Raw genomic sequence first — 20,529 nt, forward strand, 5'->3', positions numbered from 1 at the left:
ATTCAGAGATTCCTCCTCCTGCTGTTGACTGTCGTCATCAGCAAAAGATTTGCATAAATGGGGAGCACCCATTTAATGACAAAAAAATGACCTACATAGCGTTTTTGGCAATATGACATTCTAAACGGTCGAAAGTAGTAGTTGCCACTTTTTGATTTTCATGAAAATTAAGTACAAAGCATACGATTTCGATGTTTTTTCAAGAAAACATTCCTTTTGTTTACTTCTATGTTTCACTAGCCACGCGGTACAGAAAACAGTTCCGGATTCCTGGTGCCGCCCTCCTTCCGTCAGCTCAGTTATCACGCCTCTTTTTTTGCCGGCAAAAGTAGAGGAAAATGTACACATCAAATTGTATCCATGACACCATTTATTGATGTATTATGTTGAATTTACTTGAATAGTAGCTGATTTATTTGAATACATTTGTGTTATAGTTAGCGAATTGTAATGCTATTCTGTCTCAGTGAATCTTCCTTCAGAGGTTTTTAAATCACCCGCCCTGACTGCCCCTTTTTGTATGGCTGCGTAGACCGGAGCAGTTTATAAGATGAGGCGCAAACTTCTCGCGCCAGCTCAGAACAAGTAAGCTTCTGAGCGTATTGGGTCTGGGCTGTGTGGTATTAACAAAGGCCACAATTCTATTTATAATGTTGTTCTAAGACATTTCGCCATATTTTTACACGAGAATTCACATCTTAAGGACTACTTCGCGGGAGCATCTTTTTGAGGTAAGGATCATTGACTAGGCTACTCTTTTGAGCCTCGTCAGGTTAAGTGTTGAAACGTTAAGTCTTTTATCATTTCTGTAAATCTGTGCTTGCAGAAGTCATTGTTAACAAAGTATCGTCATATCTGTATGTTTGGCGAAATATTGAATGAGGGATGATTTTGGTAATGGAAGGATCTTTATTGGCTCGGCCATTTTCTGATTCTCCTGGGTTTAGCAACAGCTAAGGGGAAGTTCTCCAAGTTTTACTAAACTTGGCTATAGTTTTACACAATCTGGCTTGGCCGATATTAAAATATAGAACCTGAACCACATCGAGACTTGTATTCGGGGCTTTTCTCGCTATATTTCAAACACTTTACCACCTTTAACATTGTGTCTCATTTCCACTTCCCCGCGCTAGAGCATTGCGTCTGTGCGTAACTTTGTGCTTTGTGAATGGTGATGTGGTGGGGGTTGGGAAGCGTGTTTTTAAATATACGAAATTAAAACTCAATCATGTTGTTGCGTCCTCAGGCTCTCTTTATTCCAGACCAACACGCGTGGGAATATAATGCCAAGAAAAGGGTAAGTTTTGGTTTCGTCCATTTTGATAAAAATCTGCTGGAGTTGCAGCTGTGATCTTAAACTTCTAGCCAGTTGGCTAGTAGGCTAATAACGTAACATCCACGATGGGGTACGTTTTCACTTATGGTATGTAAATATGTTTTATTACAAATGTTAGGCAAACGACGGAGGCAAATCTAGCAGTTGATGTCCCCAAGGTGAATGCAACGCGATCACGAAAAAGGAAGGCAGATGTTGCCATTGTAAGTATGGCCTTGTAGCATGGGACACTTGTGTTGGTTGCATGTTACATTGCTAGGACTCTGGATAACACAAAGTAACTATATTTCTGTTATTGATATTCTATTATACTCCTAATTGTCAGCACTTGCAAGATCCAGATGATGAAGAAGTGGTGGAAATGACCAAAAAGAAACAATGCGGAGCTCAGGTGAGTTTGTGTGTGGGTGGCATCACAGTTCTAAAGCTGCAGTTTCAGTACAACATGGCTCTTTGTGCTGAGCTTTTCCACTGTAGGTGTACCAACAACAGGATTTGTCAGCACAAACATGTGTTTAGCTTCATTGATGCTATGCATCAGTTTGTAAACTTTCAAATAGTTTGAGACCTGTCCCAGGTGCTACATGTACCTTGTCTCCTCTGGAGTGGCCCAGAGGCCTATGCCAACAGCAGGTGTTTGTGTTTTATCTAGTAGGGTGTCCTGCATATCTTTCTCATCCCTCTTTTCCTGCTCAGGCGTGCTGGAGTCCTGACGTGCCTCTCGCAGATCCTTACCAGCGGATCCCCACACCTGACGAAGTCGAGGAACCGGTTACTGCTAACAATGTGGGATTTGCTGACTACCATTTCCGAAATATTCTTGTCACTCCTAAAAGATCTTCCCCTCTCCCTAACCTTTGGTGAGTTGTTTATGTGAATGAATGACCATATGGCATATCTGTCAATAATCTTGATCATATGGGTTTTGGCCTGCATGTTTTGTGATCTACCCTTCCTGGACATGATTTGTATTTGAAATGCCAGTATGTCTACGTTTAGGTCTAGGCATTTTACGAACCAAAAATGGTGGACTATTTTAGCTTCATACAGACATTTGCACATACTGTTGCTGTAGGTGTACACACAAATACACTGTTTACTTTTGATTTGCAGCTGGGGAAGCAAAGATGTTGTCTGGAACAACCTTTTAAGGAAGGATGAAGCCTACACACATGATACTCGTGTCATGGAAAGACATCCTAACCTTCAGCCTAAGATGAGGGCCATACTTCTGGATTGGCTGATGGAGGTGCGTCTTCAAGTTAATAAAAAAAGTAGCATGGAAAAGCACAGTGAAGTTTGAACTACATTAAATACACTCATTTGCCAAACTTGCAAGTGTCATATGATGGTATTGTCTTCTTATGGCTGGTCCCTCTTAAACCACTGAAGCATTTTGTAGATGTGGACAGCAGCTGATTTTATGTAAACATGGTGAAATGGCAGACTTCCTTTTAATATTGAGGATTCAATGGAAAACCTGTATGTTAAATGTCATGGTATGTTTTTTGTATTTAACTGTGTCTTCATTCATAGGTGTCTGAAGTATATAAGCTGCACAGGGAAACGTTTTATCTGGCCCAGAACTACTTTGACCGTTTCATGGCCACACAGACGAATGTGTTGAAAACTACACTGCAACTCATCGGAATCTCCTCTCTCTTCATCGCTGCCAAAATGGAGGTTAGCTATTGTGTGCTTACGTGAATGCCTCCAGCATTAACAGACAAACATGTTGCCCTTTAAATAGTTTCATTTAATTAAAGTGATTGAATGTAACTTCATGTCAAACCTATATGATCTGGCAGGAAATCTACCCTCCCAAGCTGCACCAGTTTGCCTACGTTACTGATGGAGCCTGTTTGGAGGAAGAGATGTTGACTATGGAGATCATAATCATGAAGGTAAAACAAGTTGGAAGTGAAAAGTTTTTGCTGGATTGTAGCTTCTTGGCTGGTTATATTTTGCAATTATGTGTCATACTCATGTCTCCTTTTCTGCCATTCAAACAGGAGCTTAACTGGAGTTTGAGTCCCATGTCTCCGGTGTCCTGGTTGAACATATATATGCAGGTGGCATACTTGAAAACAGAGGAAGTCCTCCTTCCCCAGTACCCAGAGGCTACATTTGTCCAGATTACAGAGGTATATTTACATTTGACTTCCCCATGCTTTTTAAATCTGAACACCGACGCTTTTCAGTAACAAAGAAGAATGAGAATTCCAGTATGGTTGGATAACATTGCTGTGCTTGATGAAAGATGGATAATGAGTCAGGCGAGGGAGTGGTTAAGAGTTTCATTCTGTTGTAATATTTGGGGTTTTGTTTTCAGTGGCCTTGTGTGGGAAGTTATTTATCTGTGTGTGTGTGTGTGTGTGTATATATATATATATATATATATATATATATATATATATATATATATATATATATATATATATATATATATATATATAAATAAAAAAAATACACACACACCAGCTTTGTTTCATTTGTGATGTTTAGTCAGAATTTGTTTTGTTCCCCTCCCCTTGCCAGTTGTTGGACCTGTGCACATTGGACATTAGAAGTCTGGAGTTCTCTAGTGGTCTGCTTGCTGCCTCAGCCCTATTTCATTTCTCTTCTCTGGAACTTGTGGAGAAAGTTTCAGGTACATGATGCTGTTACGCAGTATAAGGAGAGATCCGCCGAGGTTTCACATAGATCTGTTTCTTGGTCACAGAGTATTGTTGGTACGGGGGAAAAAACGCTATGATGCAGTGACAAGGACCTTCATAATATTATTTTTTTACTCTTGTTTCTAAGCAAGCGCTTCTGTTTCTATGCTGATTAGATATATTTTGTGCTCATCTTGATCCCATTGTCCTCTGTAGGGCTTGCATGGAGTGACTTGGAGAAATGTGTTAGATGGATGGTGCCCTTTGCCATGTCCATCAGAGAAGTGGGCAGCTCTGGCCTCAAGACCTTCAAAGGGGTCTCTCCTGAAGACATGCACAACATTCAGACTCATGCACCCTACTTGGAATGGCTGGTAAGTGTCCTGGTCTTTGTCCACCCAAATGTCATATTTGGTTTCAAAGCACCGTCAATAGCTCGGTCTTGAAACTGACTCTAGCACGGTTTTGATTGTTGAATCGGAAACTCCCATATTGACTGTTGTGTTCCCCGTGGTGTAGGGCAAAGTGTACGCGTATGAGGTGGCGGATGTGGAGCGCAGCCAGAGCTCACCTGTTCCCTCAGGAATGCTCACACCTCCACCCAGCAGTGAGAAGCCTGACAGTGTGGTGCCCTGAACCCTCCAACTCGGCTGATGGTGAACCGAACTATTGACTGGCAATGTAAAGTGCCTGTACAAGGCACACCCAGCACACACGCAAACACAACTCACAGATTACCTGAAACGTGCACAAGACTTTTTTTTTTTTTTTAATATAATTCAGTCAATCTATTTTTTTTTTTAACAGACTTGAATTGACTCCTTTTGGGAGTTGTGTTTTTATATTAAGCTGTCAATTGATTTCTGTTTTAATGGAAATTTTAAGATTTGAATATATGGTGAAAAAGGACGTGTACTCCAAGCTGTACCCCCTGCCGAAAAAAACCCTCAGAGCTGTTACAGGCTCTGACTGCTGCTAAAGAGGGTAGGATATGGACAGATGGAAAGATGAACGCAGAAGACCCTGCCCAGATTTGGCTGGGTGCGTTTGGGCGAGTCGTGTGGCCCATGCTGCCTCACTGCCGTTTTGGACTCTGAAGATATTACTGGCAGGTTGCTGGTAGGACTAAGTGAACCAGCTGCCAAACCAGACCAGAGGAAAAGCCACCTTCAGAAGCTTAGACTGTGGACTCTTATTTAAGATTGACTCGGTGGGGAGGAATCCCACGAGTTTGTATTTACCAAAATGAACATTTTATTTGGGTTCTTTTTAAAATGAGATGCTGCTACTTTTCAGTAATGTTTTTAAATAAAGGCTCTGTCTCAGACAGCATTTATGTTTTACACCAGAATGTGTGATCTCTTGTTCTCAAGGTTGCATTAAAGATGCTCACACTTGATGTCCTGAAAATGTGATGTTCCAAGTTTACTGACTTAATGGTCCTAGGCATTTTTAGAGCCTGTTTACAGTGGAGGAGTGATTCTGCTGTGTTTATTGATAGATATTTCCAAACCGTTTGAAGGAAAATGTCTGGACCAATACAAGCTTGTCTTTTTGACATGGTATGGTACAAGTTGCATTTGCTCTAACTACTATGGTAGTCATTTGTAAAATAAATCCCTTTTACATAATCTAGCTATACATATATATACATATATATATATTTAGCACAACCTATGATATTAGGTCCTGTTTGGTGTTGGGCCAAATGGAGATGTTTGCAGGAAGTTAGTTGTCTCAATATGTCTGTCACAAAATGGTGTATTTGCACTGCAAGACCTGTAATGGCTGTCTCAGACAGTGCCCTCTGCTTGCGGTCCTGTGGTGTTTGTGTGTCTGAACATGGGACAGTGATCCACTAGATGTCAGTGTGATGCTGTGTCTGTCAAATCTGTTCACAGAGCAGGAAGGCAGGATTGAGGTGTGTTGGGGACTGTGATTTCCACAACAGATGCTGCCGAGACAAGGGTAATTCATTACATTATACACTACCTAGTGCTCTGGTGCCTCAGCCTGGCATGAACTCTCACAGACTGAGCTGACAGGAGATACCACAAACCATTCTTATTATTCCAGTATGCTTAAAATATGTCCTGACAAAGACATTCAAGCCACTTACTCCTTTCATTTTCAACCTTAATAAAAACTGTAGGACTAATTGTTACTTGAATGTGGCTGTAGCCATTCAAATATTTCAAGTGTAATACTAGATATTTGGAGCACCCCCACCCTTGGTGTTAATTAGAGTTGACCAGATTGTTTCATCACCAAGACTCAGAAAAGGTTGTTGATGGAAAAGGCCACTGAGTAAAATTCTCCTGTGTGCTGCTGCCAGTACCTCACCCTGTGCCACCATAGATGTGTTGCTTTTTTGGGGGGCAGGAAGTGGGTCAGCAAGCACTCAAGGCCACTCGTGCCTACTCTGTGTTTAACATTTCAGAGAAAGCAGCACGCCTCTTTCGAAGAGTGATTTGTCGGTCAGTGTGGGGGAGGGGCTCGGGCTACCCTCCCCAGACAGACCCTGGGGGCAGAGAGTCCTCAGGCACACAGGCAGGCAGCAGCGCAACAGCTGTTATGCGCTCAATGGCCCCTTTTGTTCTCCTCCCCCCTCGCACAGACGCTGGTGGCAGCAGCAGGTGCCCATTGGACGAGGGCCCAGCCTGCACCGCCAGAAGTCACACCTAGTCAGGGGGCCAATGCTCAGCAACTGCCACTCAGAGCCACTGAAAATGGGGCTCCGATACCACAGTCACAGAGGGCACTCATCCTAGTGTGTCATCCTGTGGCTTTATTACAAATTAACCTAATGATACTGACCAATACAGATTCCAGTGTCAAATACTTTGCATCTGCACTGATTTAGCATAGAAAAGGCCTCACATAATCACTTTACACTTCACTGTTCAATTGGACATGTTAATATTGGGACTGTAGCTGTATGATATCTAAAGCCATATTTGGTGAAGTTTTGGTGTCAAAGCAAAGTACTGGCATGGGGCAGAAATAATGTGGAGCATGCAAACTGTCAGTGCAGGTCAATTGATAGCTATTGACGTTTTTTGCTTTCGGTTGGTGTTGAATAAGAACCACGCCCGTTCCTAAGTGTCAGTGTATGTTAAATACGTTGATCTCTGTCATTAGCTGCATACATTTGCCAATAATGTACAATGCTCAGCAACTGCCACTCAGAGCCACTGATCATGGGGCTCCCATAGCACACAGTCAACAGTCACTAGAGGGCAGAGTGATGTTTAGGTGTGGGTGCTTGAATTGTTGCTTTTCTAGGAGACCTAAGGTAATACCTGGGGTATTTAGCAGTTCAGTCCACCATTCAGCAAAATTTCCATCACATCTCAGCTCTTGGCATAAGCTTGAATTTCCCCTTGGGGATCAATAAAGTATCTATCTATCTATCTATCCATCTATCTATAAGCTATAAGCTCTTAACAGATTTGTCTTTGAACACTCTCTTATCTTAGGCCAAAGTATCATACGTCTATATTCATCCATTGTGAATTACAACATTTGACAAGGTGGGAAGGTGTTGTGAATGGCATAATGAGATTTTGAGTGTCAGTTTATTTCCAACTTATTTAAAATTAGGCCTATAGGCTACATATTGTTTTTACAATAGGGCCTATATGTTCCCTTTCTAGAGTCTCTGTCTTTTTTAATAGCTTTCCTTGGCTCATGTTACACCCCTCCACTACGTTTCAAAGTCTGTATTCTGTTCTGCCCTGAGTAGCTTAAGGTCTAGAGAGCTGTCATTTTGAAACTGTCAAACAGCCCAGACGTTATCCAAACCACGTGGCTGCCAGAGCTCGCTATGTTTACACACGTGACTATCTAAAACACGCCCCCTTCTATTCCCCACCCAGGGGCGGTGATAGCAAGCATATTTCGGCGACACCCCTTTTTCCTAAGAGGTCGAGGTCCGTGTAGTCTGATCATGAGTCTGATCCGTCACATCTGACGTTGCCCAAATTTCATAGGTCACTCGAGAAACTAAAGAACTTCCTGTTTACGCCTGCAATAGAAAAACGCGGGACAATCAAAGATTGTAGGATCTGAAGTTAGAAGTCTTGTGTTGTTCGAAGCAGAGATAGAAGGTGTTTCAAGAGGTGTTTAAACGGAGAATTGTTTTATTGAGTTAGTCGCAAATCTCCAAGATTTGGGGGTTTGCTAGTCGATTTTTTTTAGAGTAGCCATATGGTATACGAGTAGCCAACGAGAGCTAACTCTATTATGTTTTCTACATAGCTGTGTATGCTACTGAAACGTTGCAAATAACGTTAGTTGCGAGGTAAGGAAGGACAGACTCAAGAATAGCACATGTTTGTTTCAAAGTGTTGTTTGCAACTAAGTACGTGAGAAATATACGACGGAGTATTAGGGTCACATGAAGTTCGAGTTCGAGTTCGGCATGGCATTCCTCGTGTGGCCCTATGCTGCGTCGTAGAAATAACTTAGATTACCCCGGTAGAATATATATATATATATATATATTAGATATGACTAGTGTTGGAAGGTAGGCCTAAAACAACGAATTGATCTATGCCATTCAAATAAAATTAAAGTTAAAAACGAACAGGCTAATGTGGTGCAGTGGAAAGTTTTGGACACAAATTCTTGATCCACTTTGCTAGCGTGGAACATGAGACACAAAGGCCTATCACCAGATGTTGTATAACGTGAAGCATACAAATAATAACGTTTATTTGTTGCTTTCAATTAAATTTGCTTTCTGCAGTTGTTCCATAAATCCTTTGCATTTGTATAGGTTGGGTCGTCTCATGATGTCAGCCATCCAGAGCTGCATTTCCATCTAAACATAGACAGCCATTCAGGTCAGTCTACCTAGAAATGCTCAGGCAACAACTCTCCTGTCTTCATTTGCATTGCAGAGAACATTCATCATGACATGCTGAGTGCAGTAAATTTCAAGTAACTATTAGCTTTACTTACACACTTTCGATAAAGCCACACCTGGCTGGAAAAAGTATGTTACATTCTCCTATCCTATACACATAGCAGGAAGGCTCTATTGCTCAAAATTGACTGTATTTCAGTCATGTTTGGCCGACATTTCTGGATTCATATCAGTGAATTTATAGGCTCAATCTCATGCTACAATATCTTTTTGGGCCATCAGTGGCAAAGGCTGTGCACAGCACCCCATCTCTCAGTGTTTTATTTTATTGCCATGTGTTGGCCGTTCTGTCAGTAGTGGGCCTAGGATGAAGGTGGATTTCTCCTCAAAAAGCTGAAGCGCAGTTCCCACCATAGCTTCCTATAGCTCTCTCCTCACAGTGGGAGTCTTCTCAACACTGTGTCAACTTGTTTTTGGTTGCTAATAACCAGGGTATTCCCTTCTGGGAGACATCACCACTTGTAAACAAGTTGCTACAGTACATGTAGTAGCTTTGATGTTTTAGTTTTTCTTATTTCCTTTCAATATTTCATCAGCTGTGTTCATCATTTTTCTATATAAAGCAGACACCGGGATGGCAAATTAAATCTATTCCCTTCCCGTTACTTGACAGCTGTGCTGTTTATTTTTCTCAAGTTACTAGGTAACCATTTTTGATTGCTGGTAGTTTTTGCGTTTCTCCAAAGTACGTTTTTAGTTTGGTGTTGGTATTCTGTCTGTTTGGTCAGGGATTTAAATTAATTATGCTGTTTTGTGCACAGAAGAGGTTCAGTGTCAATATTCAGTTAATCACTAGCCAAATTTTTTGCTCATTTTGTTGTTCTTCAGACTTGTTTTACAATGGATTAAATTTTTTTCTCATCAATCCACAATGACAAAACTAAAAACAGTTCTTGGAGAGTTGGTTGTGTTTCAGTTCATTCATTAAAAAAGACTGACATTTCCATCTACCTATCACTTGCAATAGAGCACTGATGCACTTTTGTCTGTTCTTTTATTATGGTCCTTGAGATGCTTCTACAACTTGTGTGTGCCAATTTGAATTCATTGGACTGTCTAGGCTATACTATCTATAAGGTCTCACCCTCGTGGTTTACTGTATGTGGGAAGGATTTGTGTAGACTGATCTGGGAGGTCACATGAAAGTTTCTGCAGCATCAAAATTACAGAGAGAACAATAGCCTCAATAACTTTCATCCCATTAATGATGGTGGACTCATGGCCAAAATAGCATTTCTGAAGAAAATGTCAGTGCACCAAAGCTCCCCATCCAATCTGGTTTAGCTTGAATGATTCTGCCAAGGAGAATGGGAGAAACTTTCAAAAGAAAGGTGTGCCAAGCTGGTCATTCCCAAGAAGACTTGAGGCTGTCCACCTGCCAAAGGTGCTTTAACAAAGTACTTAGCGAGGGGTCTGAATACTTGGAAAGGATTTTTAGTGAATTAACAAAACTCCCCAAAAGTAAAAGTAGTTAATCAATGAAATACTAATAATAGACTGAAAATAAACATATATGCATATGAAAGAGGATCTCTCTCTCTCTCTCTCTCTCTCACACACACACACACACACACACAAAAGGGGGCGGGGGGTATTACTATAAATAGAAAAAATAAATAAATATAGTCTTTGCCTTGTTCTCCTAGTATTTTAATTTTAATGTGCCTGGGTAGAATTGTGAAATTTGGTACTATGTTTTCAGATTTTGGAAAATAAATTGAGCGTATCTTGAGCGTATAATTTTTCCAGTGTTCAATATATTTTTGCTTTTGTTGTTTTATCATTTGTTTTGGGGTATATTTTACAAGGGCCTGTGGTAGAACTGAGGTTGAGTATGAGTTGGCTGAGGGCACTATTTTATATCTTCTGCCCTTGGCACCCCCCTTCTCTCTCTCTCTCTCTCTCTCTCTCTTTCTTTCTTTCTTTCTTTCTTTCTTTCTTTCTTTCTTTCTTTCTCTCATTTCTTTTTAGAGTGTTTACCAAAAGATTTTTTCACAGTTGTAGTTGTCAATCTGTCAAGCCAACCAGCTGTAAGCCTGCATAGCTGTGGAGACAGAAAGTACACTATTTCAAATAACAAGCAGATATTTGATATGCATTTGGTGAACATCTTTCAATAGCTTTTCTTTAAACAAATTCCGATGAATCATTCTGATTAATTTCCAAGCCAACTTTTTCTTGACACTTTGTCAAGTAAATGCTCTCAATTTATCTACTACCGTATTTTATGCACACCTGATATCAATTTATCTCCTGACATGCGACTGAATGTACTTCATCTCTCAGGAGACCTCTTGTCATAGCTCCCTCTTCTGTTGAAAAAGGTGATCTGCACCTGCAATTCTTTTCATGGGACATAAAGATTACGTTAGGCTACAGTTCAGATAGGGATATCACAACATCGAATTTATGAGATTATATTTTATTTTATGAATATAGATTTATGTTTATGAATTTTAGAGAAATATGGTGAAGTCTTTGTGCGGATAGAGAATATACAGGATATGTAATTTCAGTTTAGAGAATGAGGCCGAAACTCTACCGCTCAAAGGCTTGCGGTCACTTAGAAATGTCCATTCCACTCCATTATTGACGGAATACCAGCTCACTGCTTCTTCCCTACATGTTTCTTGCATAGTTTGGAGCTGTGTTCTGGGTGTCTGTCCTCTAGGTCACTGTCTCCTTTTTGGAGGAAATCAAGCAGCAGGGTGTGGCCTGGCATAGCATTGCCAACTGGAGTGATGGCCTTCTCTCTTCAAAATGACTTTTATCCTGCACACATTTTCCACTTTACTGCCACCAAAGCACCAGGACAATCACACTCCCTCCACCATGCTAGATAGATGGAGTCAAACTCTTCTCCAGAATTTGGTCTGCTTCTCGGGAATGATGTTCTTTGTGGTCTGAATACCTTAGATTGGCTTCTCCATAACACTCTTTTCCCAGTCTTCCTCTTGCCAACCGTCTGTTATTTTGCCCATCTCAATGTTCTCTTTTTTTTTGAGCAGTCTGAGATTTGGCTTTTTATTTAGAACTGAAGGTCAGCATCCTGAAGTCACATCCTCTGTTGATGTTGTGTTTTGTGGGCCTTTTAGTTTAGGACCTGTGAGGCCTCTGTTTTTCAAACTAGACACTCTAATGTATAAATGCAGGAATTATTCTGGTCAGATAAACCAGATTGCATATTTTACAGAAATCAAATCGTAAGCACATCTGAGCCAGAACCACTATGAACACAGCTCTGCCAAGCTCTCTGACATTGACTGTTTAATATTGTCTGAAGGCTTTCAGCTTTTCAGTTTCCATTGATGTTTAAAACTCATGTAAATGGCTGTATAAATATCAACTTTCATATGATTGATTGGTTCATTAATGTGTAAATGACACATTATACATTTTTGATTTGTGAAAATACTGGTACTGTGAATGTCTATGTCATTTGCTACAATAATATTATTTTTTACTGTTTTACTATTTACGGAAAATGTATAACCCAATCACACCTCATATTTCTTTAATATGCATGTGTTAATACCTTTTTAGCCATGTTAAAGGCCTACCTTTTATCACTTTTACATTCACATTTAACTTATCAACTGATAAATGTTGACTTACTGTAAATGTTAATTCATGCAATTTGTGTGATTTTCTTTGAAGATTGAATACATATAAATATACTTTTTTGCATCGTGGTATGGTAATGTTCGTCATATGCTTTGACACCATGCAATTTAGTGTGACATTCACAATTGGGACAAAACAAAGGCTTTATTAGTGATAGATGTCAATGTCAATAGAACTCAAGGGAAATAGTGTTAGCAAGAGTCTCGAGTTATTACCAGGTTTATCACAATTAAACTAAATTATCTTGAAAGACTAAGGAGTTTTCTACTTTTTTTGAGGGTTTAGAAAAATAATGCAAAATATAGGAACTTTTTTCACAATGTTAAATATCAAACCAGCCATGATAAAAAGGTTTTATGGTGAAGTGAGTTAAATAAGAAAGAAATACCCCATTTTCATTTCATTTCATGTCACACCACAGACAGTGAATTGGTGAATAAATACAGATTCAATATAAAATCTAAAATACCACATATACTTGGAAGTTCAAAAATCACAACAACACAAATAAAGAATGTTCAGTTATAATATTTGATTTGTCCTCTTGCCCACTTCTTTGATTCGGATTAAAGCCAGTTTACACTCTACTGTAAAAAGAAGTTCAGTTTCTTGGCCATTTTTCATATAGAATACCCTTTATTTCTTCGAACAAAAATTGATTGATGTGTTTCAGAAGAAAGTTCTGTTTCTAGCCATGCCTTTTGAACCCACAATAGCTGATGCATACTCAACTCAACTTAGCTCACTTGCTCACTCAGCTCACCAGATGCTAACATAATTGCAAAAGGTTTTTCTAATGATCAGTTAGCCTTTTACAATGTTAAACTCGAATTAGCAAACATGACCTCAAACGTTTGAAGTATAGTGTATATCTTTCTTATACAAAACTTGTGTAATATTCTTACCCTTTCAGCCCTGTATGCAGATTAGTCAAAGCGTATGATTTGAGGGTTTGATACTTTTTTGAAGAGGCTTTGTTGAGCAGAAATACCTGGCTTGGGACCAAGTGAGTTGCTCTTCAGATGGCCTTAATGTGGCTGTAATTTGTGAAATGCAATAGCCTATTACTGCTGTAGTTCATGGGGGTACTGTCACCGGTGCACTTCTCTTAAGCCGTTTTTTTTAAACTTTTTAAAACATTTTTTTATCAAGTGCCCTTATTAATATGTGCTCTATCTAAGACATCTCAGGCTTTTGTGTTAATATAACAGCAATTATCTACAAAATAGAATTAACACAATCATAGTTTTTATCTTTATGATCAAGCTCTATTAATAGTTTAGTAAGCAGCTTAAGCATAAGCAAATTGTTCTCAAATGGCAAATGTCCATTCTAGTGCATCACCTGCATATTGAGTATTCTAAAGCAACAGGGGTTCATTAATGATCACTATGGCTTGGAAGTAGAGAGGAGAAAACTCTAGGGTGATGTAAGTGTGTGAGTGCTACCTTGTGGCTATTTGGAGTCACTACAATTGTGGCAGAGGTCTTTTTTTCTCCACCCTCTCTCTTTCTCAGCTGTCTCTGGGCCCGTTTCCCAGTCTTTTAAAGGGGGGTATTGGGGAAGGGGGGGTTGATTTCATGGCATATGATTGTTTAGTCTCAGCTCCTAAGGGGCTCTACCCTCTCTTTCAAGTCTTTCTCATGTGCCGATTCAGTGTGAAGCAAAGCAGTTGTGAAAAAATTATACATGTAAAAGCATGAGGCCACGACATCAAATGTCCTGAAAATTACACATAAATTCACCTTTGATTAGTGATCTGCAACAACAGAATCTGTCCAGATACGGCAGGATTAGATTTAAATGATAATTAGTATTTGTGAATATTTTATACAGATTGCAGTTGCAAACAGGGGGAACTTGAAATATGAGCTCGACATTGGAACAGTTAACATCTGTTCAAGGCATCTTGGAACAGTGTTCATCTCTCCCTCTCTTTCTCTCTCCCTCTCTTTCTCTCTCTCTCTCTCATACACACACACACACACACATGCATACACTAATATATATTATGTTGTGTGTTCATGTGTGTGTGTGCCAAAAAGAAGGCTGTTTCCTGCCGATTCCACTCCACATATCCTGGGTTCCCTTCCCATTGTGATGCCTTTAATTAAAGTGATTTTATTCACAGGCACACAGCTGGCATCGGCTACTTTCCATTAGGCATCTGAGTGGCCGCCTCACTGGTGGGAGGACCCGCACTGGGGCTGCTTCCTGGGGAGCACAATGGTAGTTTCATCTCCCCTCTGAGTTTGTTGTGTGTTTTGAATTTATTAATCATTGATTTTAATGTGCGCCTCTTGACGGTGGCAGCTACCCGTGCATTAATTAATTCCTGCCTCCCTATTTTACAAAATGGCATTTAGAAACAATGTGAGGTCGGCCAGGGTTTCCTCTGACCTATAAAAAGAAGGCACTCAATGCAAAATGTCAAAATTTGCTTTTATTTGTTCTTCATAGGCTCCTTTCACACATATCCATTGGCTCTATGTCTATAATTGATGGAGCTGTTAGAAAAAAGACACTTTCCGTGGCATTAAAATACCAGTAAATACAGTTCATTTTTGCAATCCAACTGGGAATATTCTGGGTCACGAGAAGCAGTAATATGCACTCCTCACAAAATGTTTCCTCAATGCACCTGCTTTGCATTTGGCTTCGAAAGCAGTCGATCCTCAAACAAAATTGTCAGTCTTAAGGTGAGAATAAAGGTGCTTTGCCATCAACAATAGGTAGACTATGTTTATCCTTTCCAGGTCTTAAAGAAGTGTGTTAAAAATTGCCTTCAGTGAATTGCATGGATTAAAAAGACAGATTGGATCTCGTATGAGGCATATGGCTGTGGAATTTGAATTGGGCTGAGGATTTGAATGCATTCATAGGAGTATCTGTTTTATTTATTGGAAAAGGCAAAAAACTATTCATCCATTTAAATGAGTGACTGGTCTGCTTGGTAGAAAAGATAAAAGCTGGCACATAATCCTTATTGACACAGGGGATGCGCAAAGACTGCTATTTCTAAGTCCCAGCCGCACCCTACCTAGTGAATGGGCCTTATCCGTGTTCAAGGAGGGTGTGTTAATGCTAAAGATTTCCTGACAGATTGCTCTCACTGGATTGATTAGCACATGTTTTTAGCAAGTGAACTTTCCTGTGTGAGTGTGTGCGTGTGGGAGAGAGAGATTGAGATGAGGCCATGGTTTGGGATGTGAGGTTGTTAGTAAGAGCTTTATCGCTTACCTTGAGAAGCATATCCAAAGTTGAAAGGCGAGAGACAAAGCGGGGGTAAAAAAAGAAACAATTGTGTTCCAGTTACAGCTGTAACCTAGGTGCCATATCCCTGGCACCCTGCCTGGATTGGGCTCTATATCCTTACTGTGCTGACAACAGCAAAGCATAATGTTGGGACTCACTTACCGCCACTGTCAGCCTCATAACAGCTTTTCATTTCAAGCCCATTTCTGAACTCTGATTTCAAAAAGGGCCCTTACGGAACAATACCAAGCAAGAAACTGTGCATGCAGGGTATTCAGCATCCTGTTATTAAAAGCTACTCCGTGGAATTGATGTTCTGTTCTTTTGACACACGAGAAAACGGCAGCATTCTTTGGCTTTTTTTTTTTGGGTCGTTTGGTAAATGTTTGAAGAAGATCCCCACTGTTCTGAAGGCCAGAGAGACTGATCGGGGATTGCCTTAGCCCCCTCCTGTCAGGGAGAGAGAGAGAAAGAGAGGATCCATCGATCAGCCTGGATCGTTCAGCAGGCCCTGCACCCTGCCTCTCATTGTTTTTTATCTTGTCTCTCAAGCTGGGGCGAACCCTTGTTGCCATGGCATCCCCCACACACTGGTGATGGCACTTCAACCCTTTTGCTTAATGATCTCTTGGCTGATAGCCTACTTGTCAGGCTCGCTCGTTCTGTCGAGATGCAAGGATATTTGAATCCTGTAATGTATCCCGGGCTTCTTCTTTTTTTTTTCTCCACGCGGGGCTGTCCGCCCTCTACTTTTCCTCCAAAATGAGAGCAAGTTTCTCCCTTAATTATTTATTTTTTTCCCCGAGCGCTAGGCTATGTATTTTTCCCCTTGTTGGACAAGTTTCCTGAGATTGAGGAAATCTCATTTTAAATGGAGAGAAACCAATTTGCATTCATTTAGTGCCTTTTTTGTTTTTTAGTCATTACTTTAAACCATCACTTTGCTGGCAGTTCAGTGCTGGGTGAAGGATTACTGCTCGTATAAATAGCTGCCATTGATTTGGCAAAAGAGACTTCTCTATGTCATTATGGAGACAGAAAATCCTAATTTAGAAATTTGAACAAAAAACGCAGAGCGTTCAATTCAATTCCATAATCCTCCATATTGCATGAAATCAGGGGTGTCGCGTTACAATGCACCGTTTAAGTCAGTGCTGTGGTGGAGACAAAGGTGTCGCCTGCAGCCATCGTAATGTACTGAGCCACGGAACACGTTCACACTCAGTGTTTTCATTTCATCTCGCTGCCATTTTTTCATGTTTGGAAAACCCCCTCTTTTGCACCTTTTAATTGCTCTGTACTGTATGTTCCTATCTAAGTGCAGAACCACGCATTCCCTGGCATTTAATGTTATATAAGATGGAGAGAAGCATAGCAAGGGCCCTGCTAATTAGTATAATGTATTTCCTGTGCTCTCCTTCCGCGGCTGTGCTGTGGCTCAAGCGGGCGTGCCTAATCACACATGACTTTGAGGAGATGATGCGTGCCACAATGGTGTCACATTTTTTATGGTATTTGAATATGGACTGAGGCAGCTCAGACATTAGCAACTGCTATTGATCTGGAATCGGAGCAACCATCTGTTTTGAACGCCGGTCCTGGTCGATCAGACCTGACCTATTGTTCACAAGGTAAAGAAAAAACGACAGAAAATAGAAGGCAAGACTTTAGTACATAATTGGGCTTCAGCAATGGTGTACTATAATACTGGTGGCATTCTTCACTGTGTTAAGAAGCAAATCATGTCCAGAGGCTTACCATTTGACAGAAACTTAAGGTTTTAAACTGAAACATTAATAATAGTATTTTATTTGCAACACCACTCCGTTTTACTATAGCCTGCATATTTATGAACTGTCCTTATTCTAATCCTTAAACTGCTGCTTGCTGAAGTCTTTTACTAAACATGCCTGGCTGTTGTGTGTGTGTGTGTGTGTGTGTGTGTGTGTGTGTGTGTGTGTGTGTGTGTGTGTGTGTGTGTGTGTGTGTGTGTGTGTGTGTGTTTGGCTGTGATGTGTCTGAGTGTGCTTGGAGTGTTCTCTTCATGTTGCGTGGTGCTCTGCCTGTCTGCAGAGTGAAGCACCTGATTTCACAACGCCGCTGTCATTATTTATGTATGCATTTTAAATGTATCCAAGCATGCATCTTCAAATTGTATTCCTTCAACTCTGCCATGATGCGCTGTAAATATTAATGCTGTGAAATATGCCTGCCAACTGCATAGGTAAGTATAATTTAAAGTTTGTCTGAAATCTGCATTTAAATGCTGCATCTCTCTCTTTCTCTTTCTCTCTCTCTCTCTCTCTCTCTCTCTCTCTGAGGCAATATAATTTCCCCATAGCAGACAGTAGACTATGGCTAAAATATAAGGGGTTTCAGTGTAAGGAGATAAAGAACTGGTGTTTCTGGGTGGTGCTACAGTAGACAGGCCTGATTCATGGCTTCTTCCATACATGATGTAGCCCTCTGCAGCACCTCACCTCTTTGCTTTCTTACTTCATGCCCCATGGACAAACGTATTTCCGACCTTGTCCATCTAAATCTAATCTTCATCTCATTTTTAATTTAACCTTTGCTATCAAAGTGACCATTATATTTCCTGCATGCAAATCCATTCCATATATTTAGCTTGGCATGAGAGTTATTTGGACGTAACTCAGAGTTGCTTTCGTTTACTTCTGGGTCACATGCTAATTGTAAACTCTGAATATTCCCTAAAATAATTTCCAACTTGTCTATCAGGGAGGAGAAAGTGGTGGTAGAGTCTCCCCAGTGAAGTTCCGATAGCGTGTATTTTAAAATGTCTCCGGGCTGTTGAGAAGCTCTTTAAATCCACCCCCTCCCCTTCAGCACCGCTGGGAAATAAGACAAAAACAAGACTCACTTTTTCCCTCCGCTTTTACCCCTCTACTTCAGCCTTAAAACAACAGTTATAGTGTTTTATCTGTCTGTAATGTAATGTAGGGAGCCAACCACTTCCTGCATATTGTAAGGTATTGAAAGGTGAAATTGAATTAAACTAAAGAGCTTTGAGGAATGGAGAGCACTTCCATTCTCTCGTTTTTGCTGTAAATTGACACTGAAATGGCCCGTCTCGCGCCCTCTCAAACGGATAACTTGCATATTAACTGGCTCACGGCAAATTGTGTCGAAATGGGACAGAATGCAGTAAATTAGATATCTATCGTCCCGGATCACATTTCCTCTCATCAGTGGCCGGCTTTCTTGCCTCCCTCCTGCTGATGGGCTTTATGACGTCGGCTAATGACCTGACCTTGACTTCCCATGCTCTCAGCAAACGTTACTTAGTTCTACTTGACCAAAGCCAATTGTTAGCAGCTGCTAAATGAAGCTTGTAATTTGTAATGCAAAAGCATCCTCAACACTGACACCTATAAAGTGGTTTGTTTGGGGCAAGCTGAGATGTCTGATCCATATTTGGCATGTTGATGGCGCAGCGTTGGTTAGGCTATTTGTTTAGAGGCCGCCTCTTCCTCCCCAGACTGGGGACACTTGGGGAATATGTATTTTTTGCTTCTGAGAAAGAAAACACTTTGAATATACACATGATTAATAATTTATTCCATACTTTATTCCCCTTTGAAAGTTATTATGCAGAATTAATATTTCATTTGGCTACAAGCCTTACATGACAACCATGCTAAGACAAAGGATAGTGTGGCAGGGAGTTTGACAAGTGTATGTGCAACTGGCATCTGTGAGTTAGAGGGCCGTAACATTACTGCACAGTTTGCATTGTAAAAATTGTCTCTACTATGCTGTATTATGTCTTTGTGTGTATTATTCTGTTTTCTGAGAGCTATGAGTAGTGTGGTCATTAAGCCTGATACAGTCATTGCCACGTGCTACTCTGCAATGTATATGTTTCCCATCTGGCAGCATGGATAGTGTAGCTGTGCTGTAGGTGTGGTGTCGATCAGCGTCTGTGGAAGTGCACCGCTGATGACCGCAGAGGTTGTTCTGCTCCTCACTGCCCCCTCCCTCCACCCCATGCCGCTCTAATGTGTCTACAGTCTTGCAGTCAGGGAGTAACAGGTATCCCACAGCACTTTTATTGCTGAGTTTCACTCCCTGCCTGTTGATGCTCTTTCCTTCTCTCCCCCTCTCCTCCTCTGTGGTGCCTATTTTCTCTCTCTCTCTCTCCTTTTCTCTCCCCCCCCCCCCTCTCTCTCTATCTCTTTCTGGGTTCCTGATGTGCCGCAGAGAGACACAATTATCCACTTCATTTGAGTTGCCGTGGTAATGGTTGGCCCACCCCTCTTGGGGAAATAGGTAGCAGTAATTGTGAATGGTGTAATGAGTGTGGAATCGTGAGCGCGCCAGGCGACGCCATTAGAACCGACCTGCTTCTGACCTCCACCTCGACAACAAGTGAAAACCCCCAGCGCCTGACGCACGGCGACCGCACAGGAAATGTTGTGGCTCACGGGCAATTAATCCCCAACCCCCTTTGCTCCTACCTCTCCAGTTTCTCCACTTTTGCACGCTGTCTCCATTACACCTTTCCTTCTCTTTTTCCCCTATGGTGTATATTCTCACACTCTCGGGTGCTGACATGCCTCAGTGCTCATCGGGGCCAATGAGGACTGGTTGTGAGTGGCACACACGTCTCCCATCTCACCTAGTGGAGGGCCTTTTGGAGGGTTTCTATAACCGGTTTGCTGTTAAAACACCTGTGATGTTAAGATTTGATTGGAAATAATTTT

At 40.9% G+C, this 20,529-nt stretch overlaps 1 protein-coding gene and 1 long non-coding RNA gene across 2 annotated transcripts in view; both read left to right on the forward strand.

Moving 5' to 3' along the window:
• Window positions 1-388: 388 nt before the first annotated feature.
• ccne1 (cyclin E1) lies at window positions 389-5,336 on the forward strand. The gene is made up of 12 exons (XM_042060713.1): window positions 389-731; window positions 1,247-1,297; window positions 1,455-1,539; window positions 1,662-1,727; window positions 2,033-2,196; window positions 2,450-2,585; window positions 2,873-3,019; window positions 3,145-3,240; window positions 3,349-3,480; window positions 3,875-3,986; window positions 4,210-4,367; window positions 4,513-5,336. The coding sequence occupies exons 2-12, from the start codon at window positions 1,284-1,286 to the stop codon at window positions 4,627-4,629; spliced, it is 1,227 nt and encodes a 408-aa protein (XP_041916647.1). The 5' UTR covers window positions 389-731; window positions 1,247-1,283; the 3' UTR covers window positions 4,630-5,336.
• Window positions 5,337-8,043: 2,707 nt separating this feature from the next.
• Window positions 8,044-20,529, forward strand: part of LOC121682379 — a 73,141-nt gene continuing 60,655 nt past the window's right edge. Inside the window, exons 1-2 of the long non-coding RNA XR_006022544.1 lie at window positions 8,044-8,296; window positions 8,774-8,840. This is a non-coding gene — a long non-coding RNA (uncharacterized LOC121682379). The remainder of the gene's footprint in view (window positions 8,297-8,773; window positions 8,841-20,529) is intronic.

This window comes from Alosa sapidissima, chromosome 14 (assembly GCF_018492685.1).
Source record: "Alosa sapidissima isolate fAloSap1 chromosome 14, fAloSap1.pri, whole genome shotgun sequence".
Lineage (NCBI taxonomy): Eukaryota > Metazoa > Chordata > Actinopteri > Clupeiformes > Clupeidae > Alosa > Alosa sapidissima.

Coding starts and splice junctions, on each gene's coding strand:
- ccne1 (XM_042060713.1), top strand. Junction 3,987..4,209: donor ACTTGTGGAGAAAGTTTCAG/GTACATGATGCT, acceptor TGTCCTCTGTAG/GGCTTGCATGGAGTGACTTG. Junction 4,368..4,512: donor CACCCTACTTGGAATGGCTG/GTAAGTGTCCTG, acceptor CCCGTGGTGTAG/GGCAAAGTGTACGCGTATGA.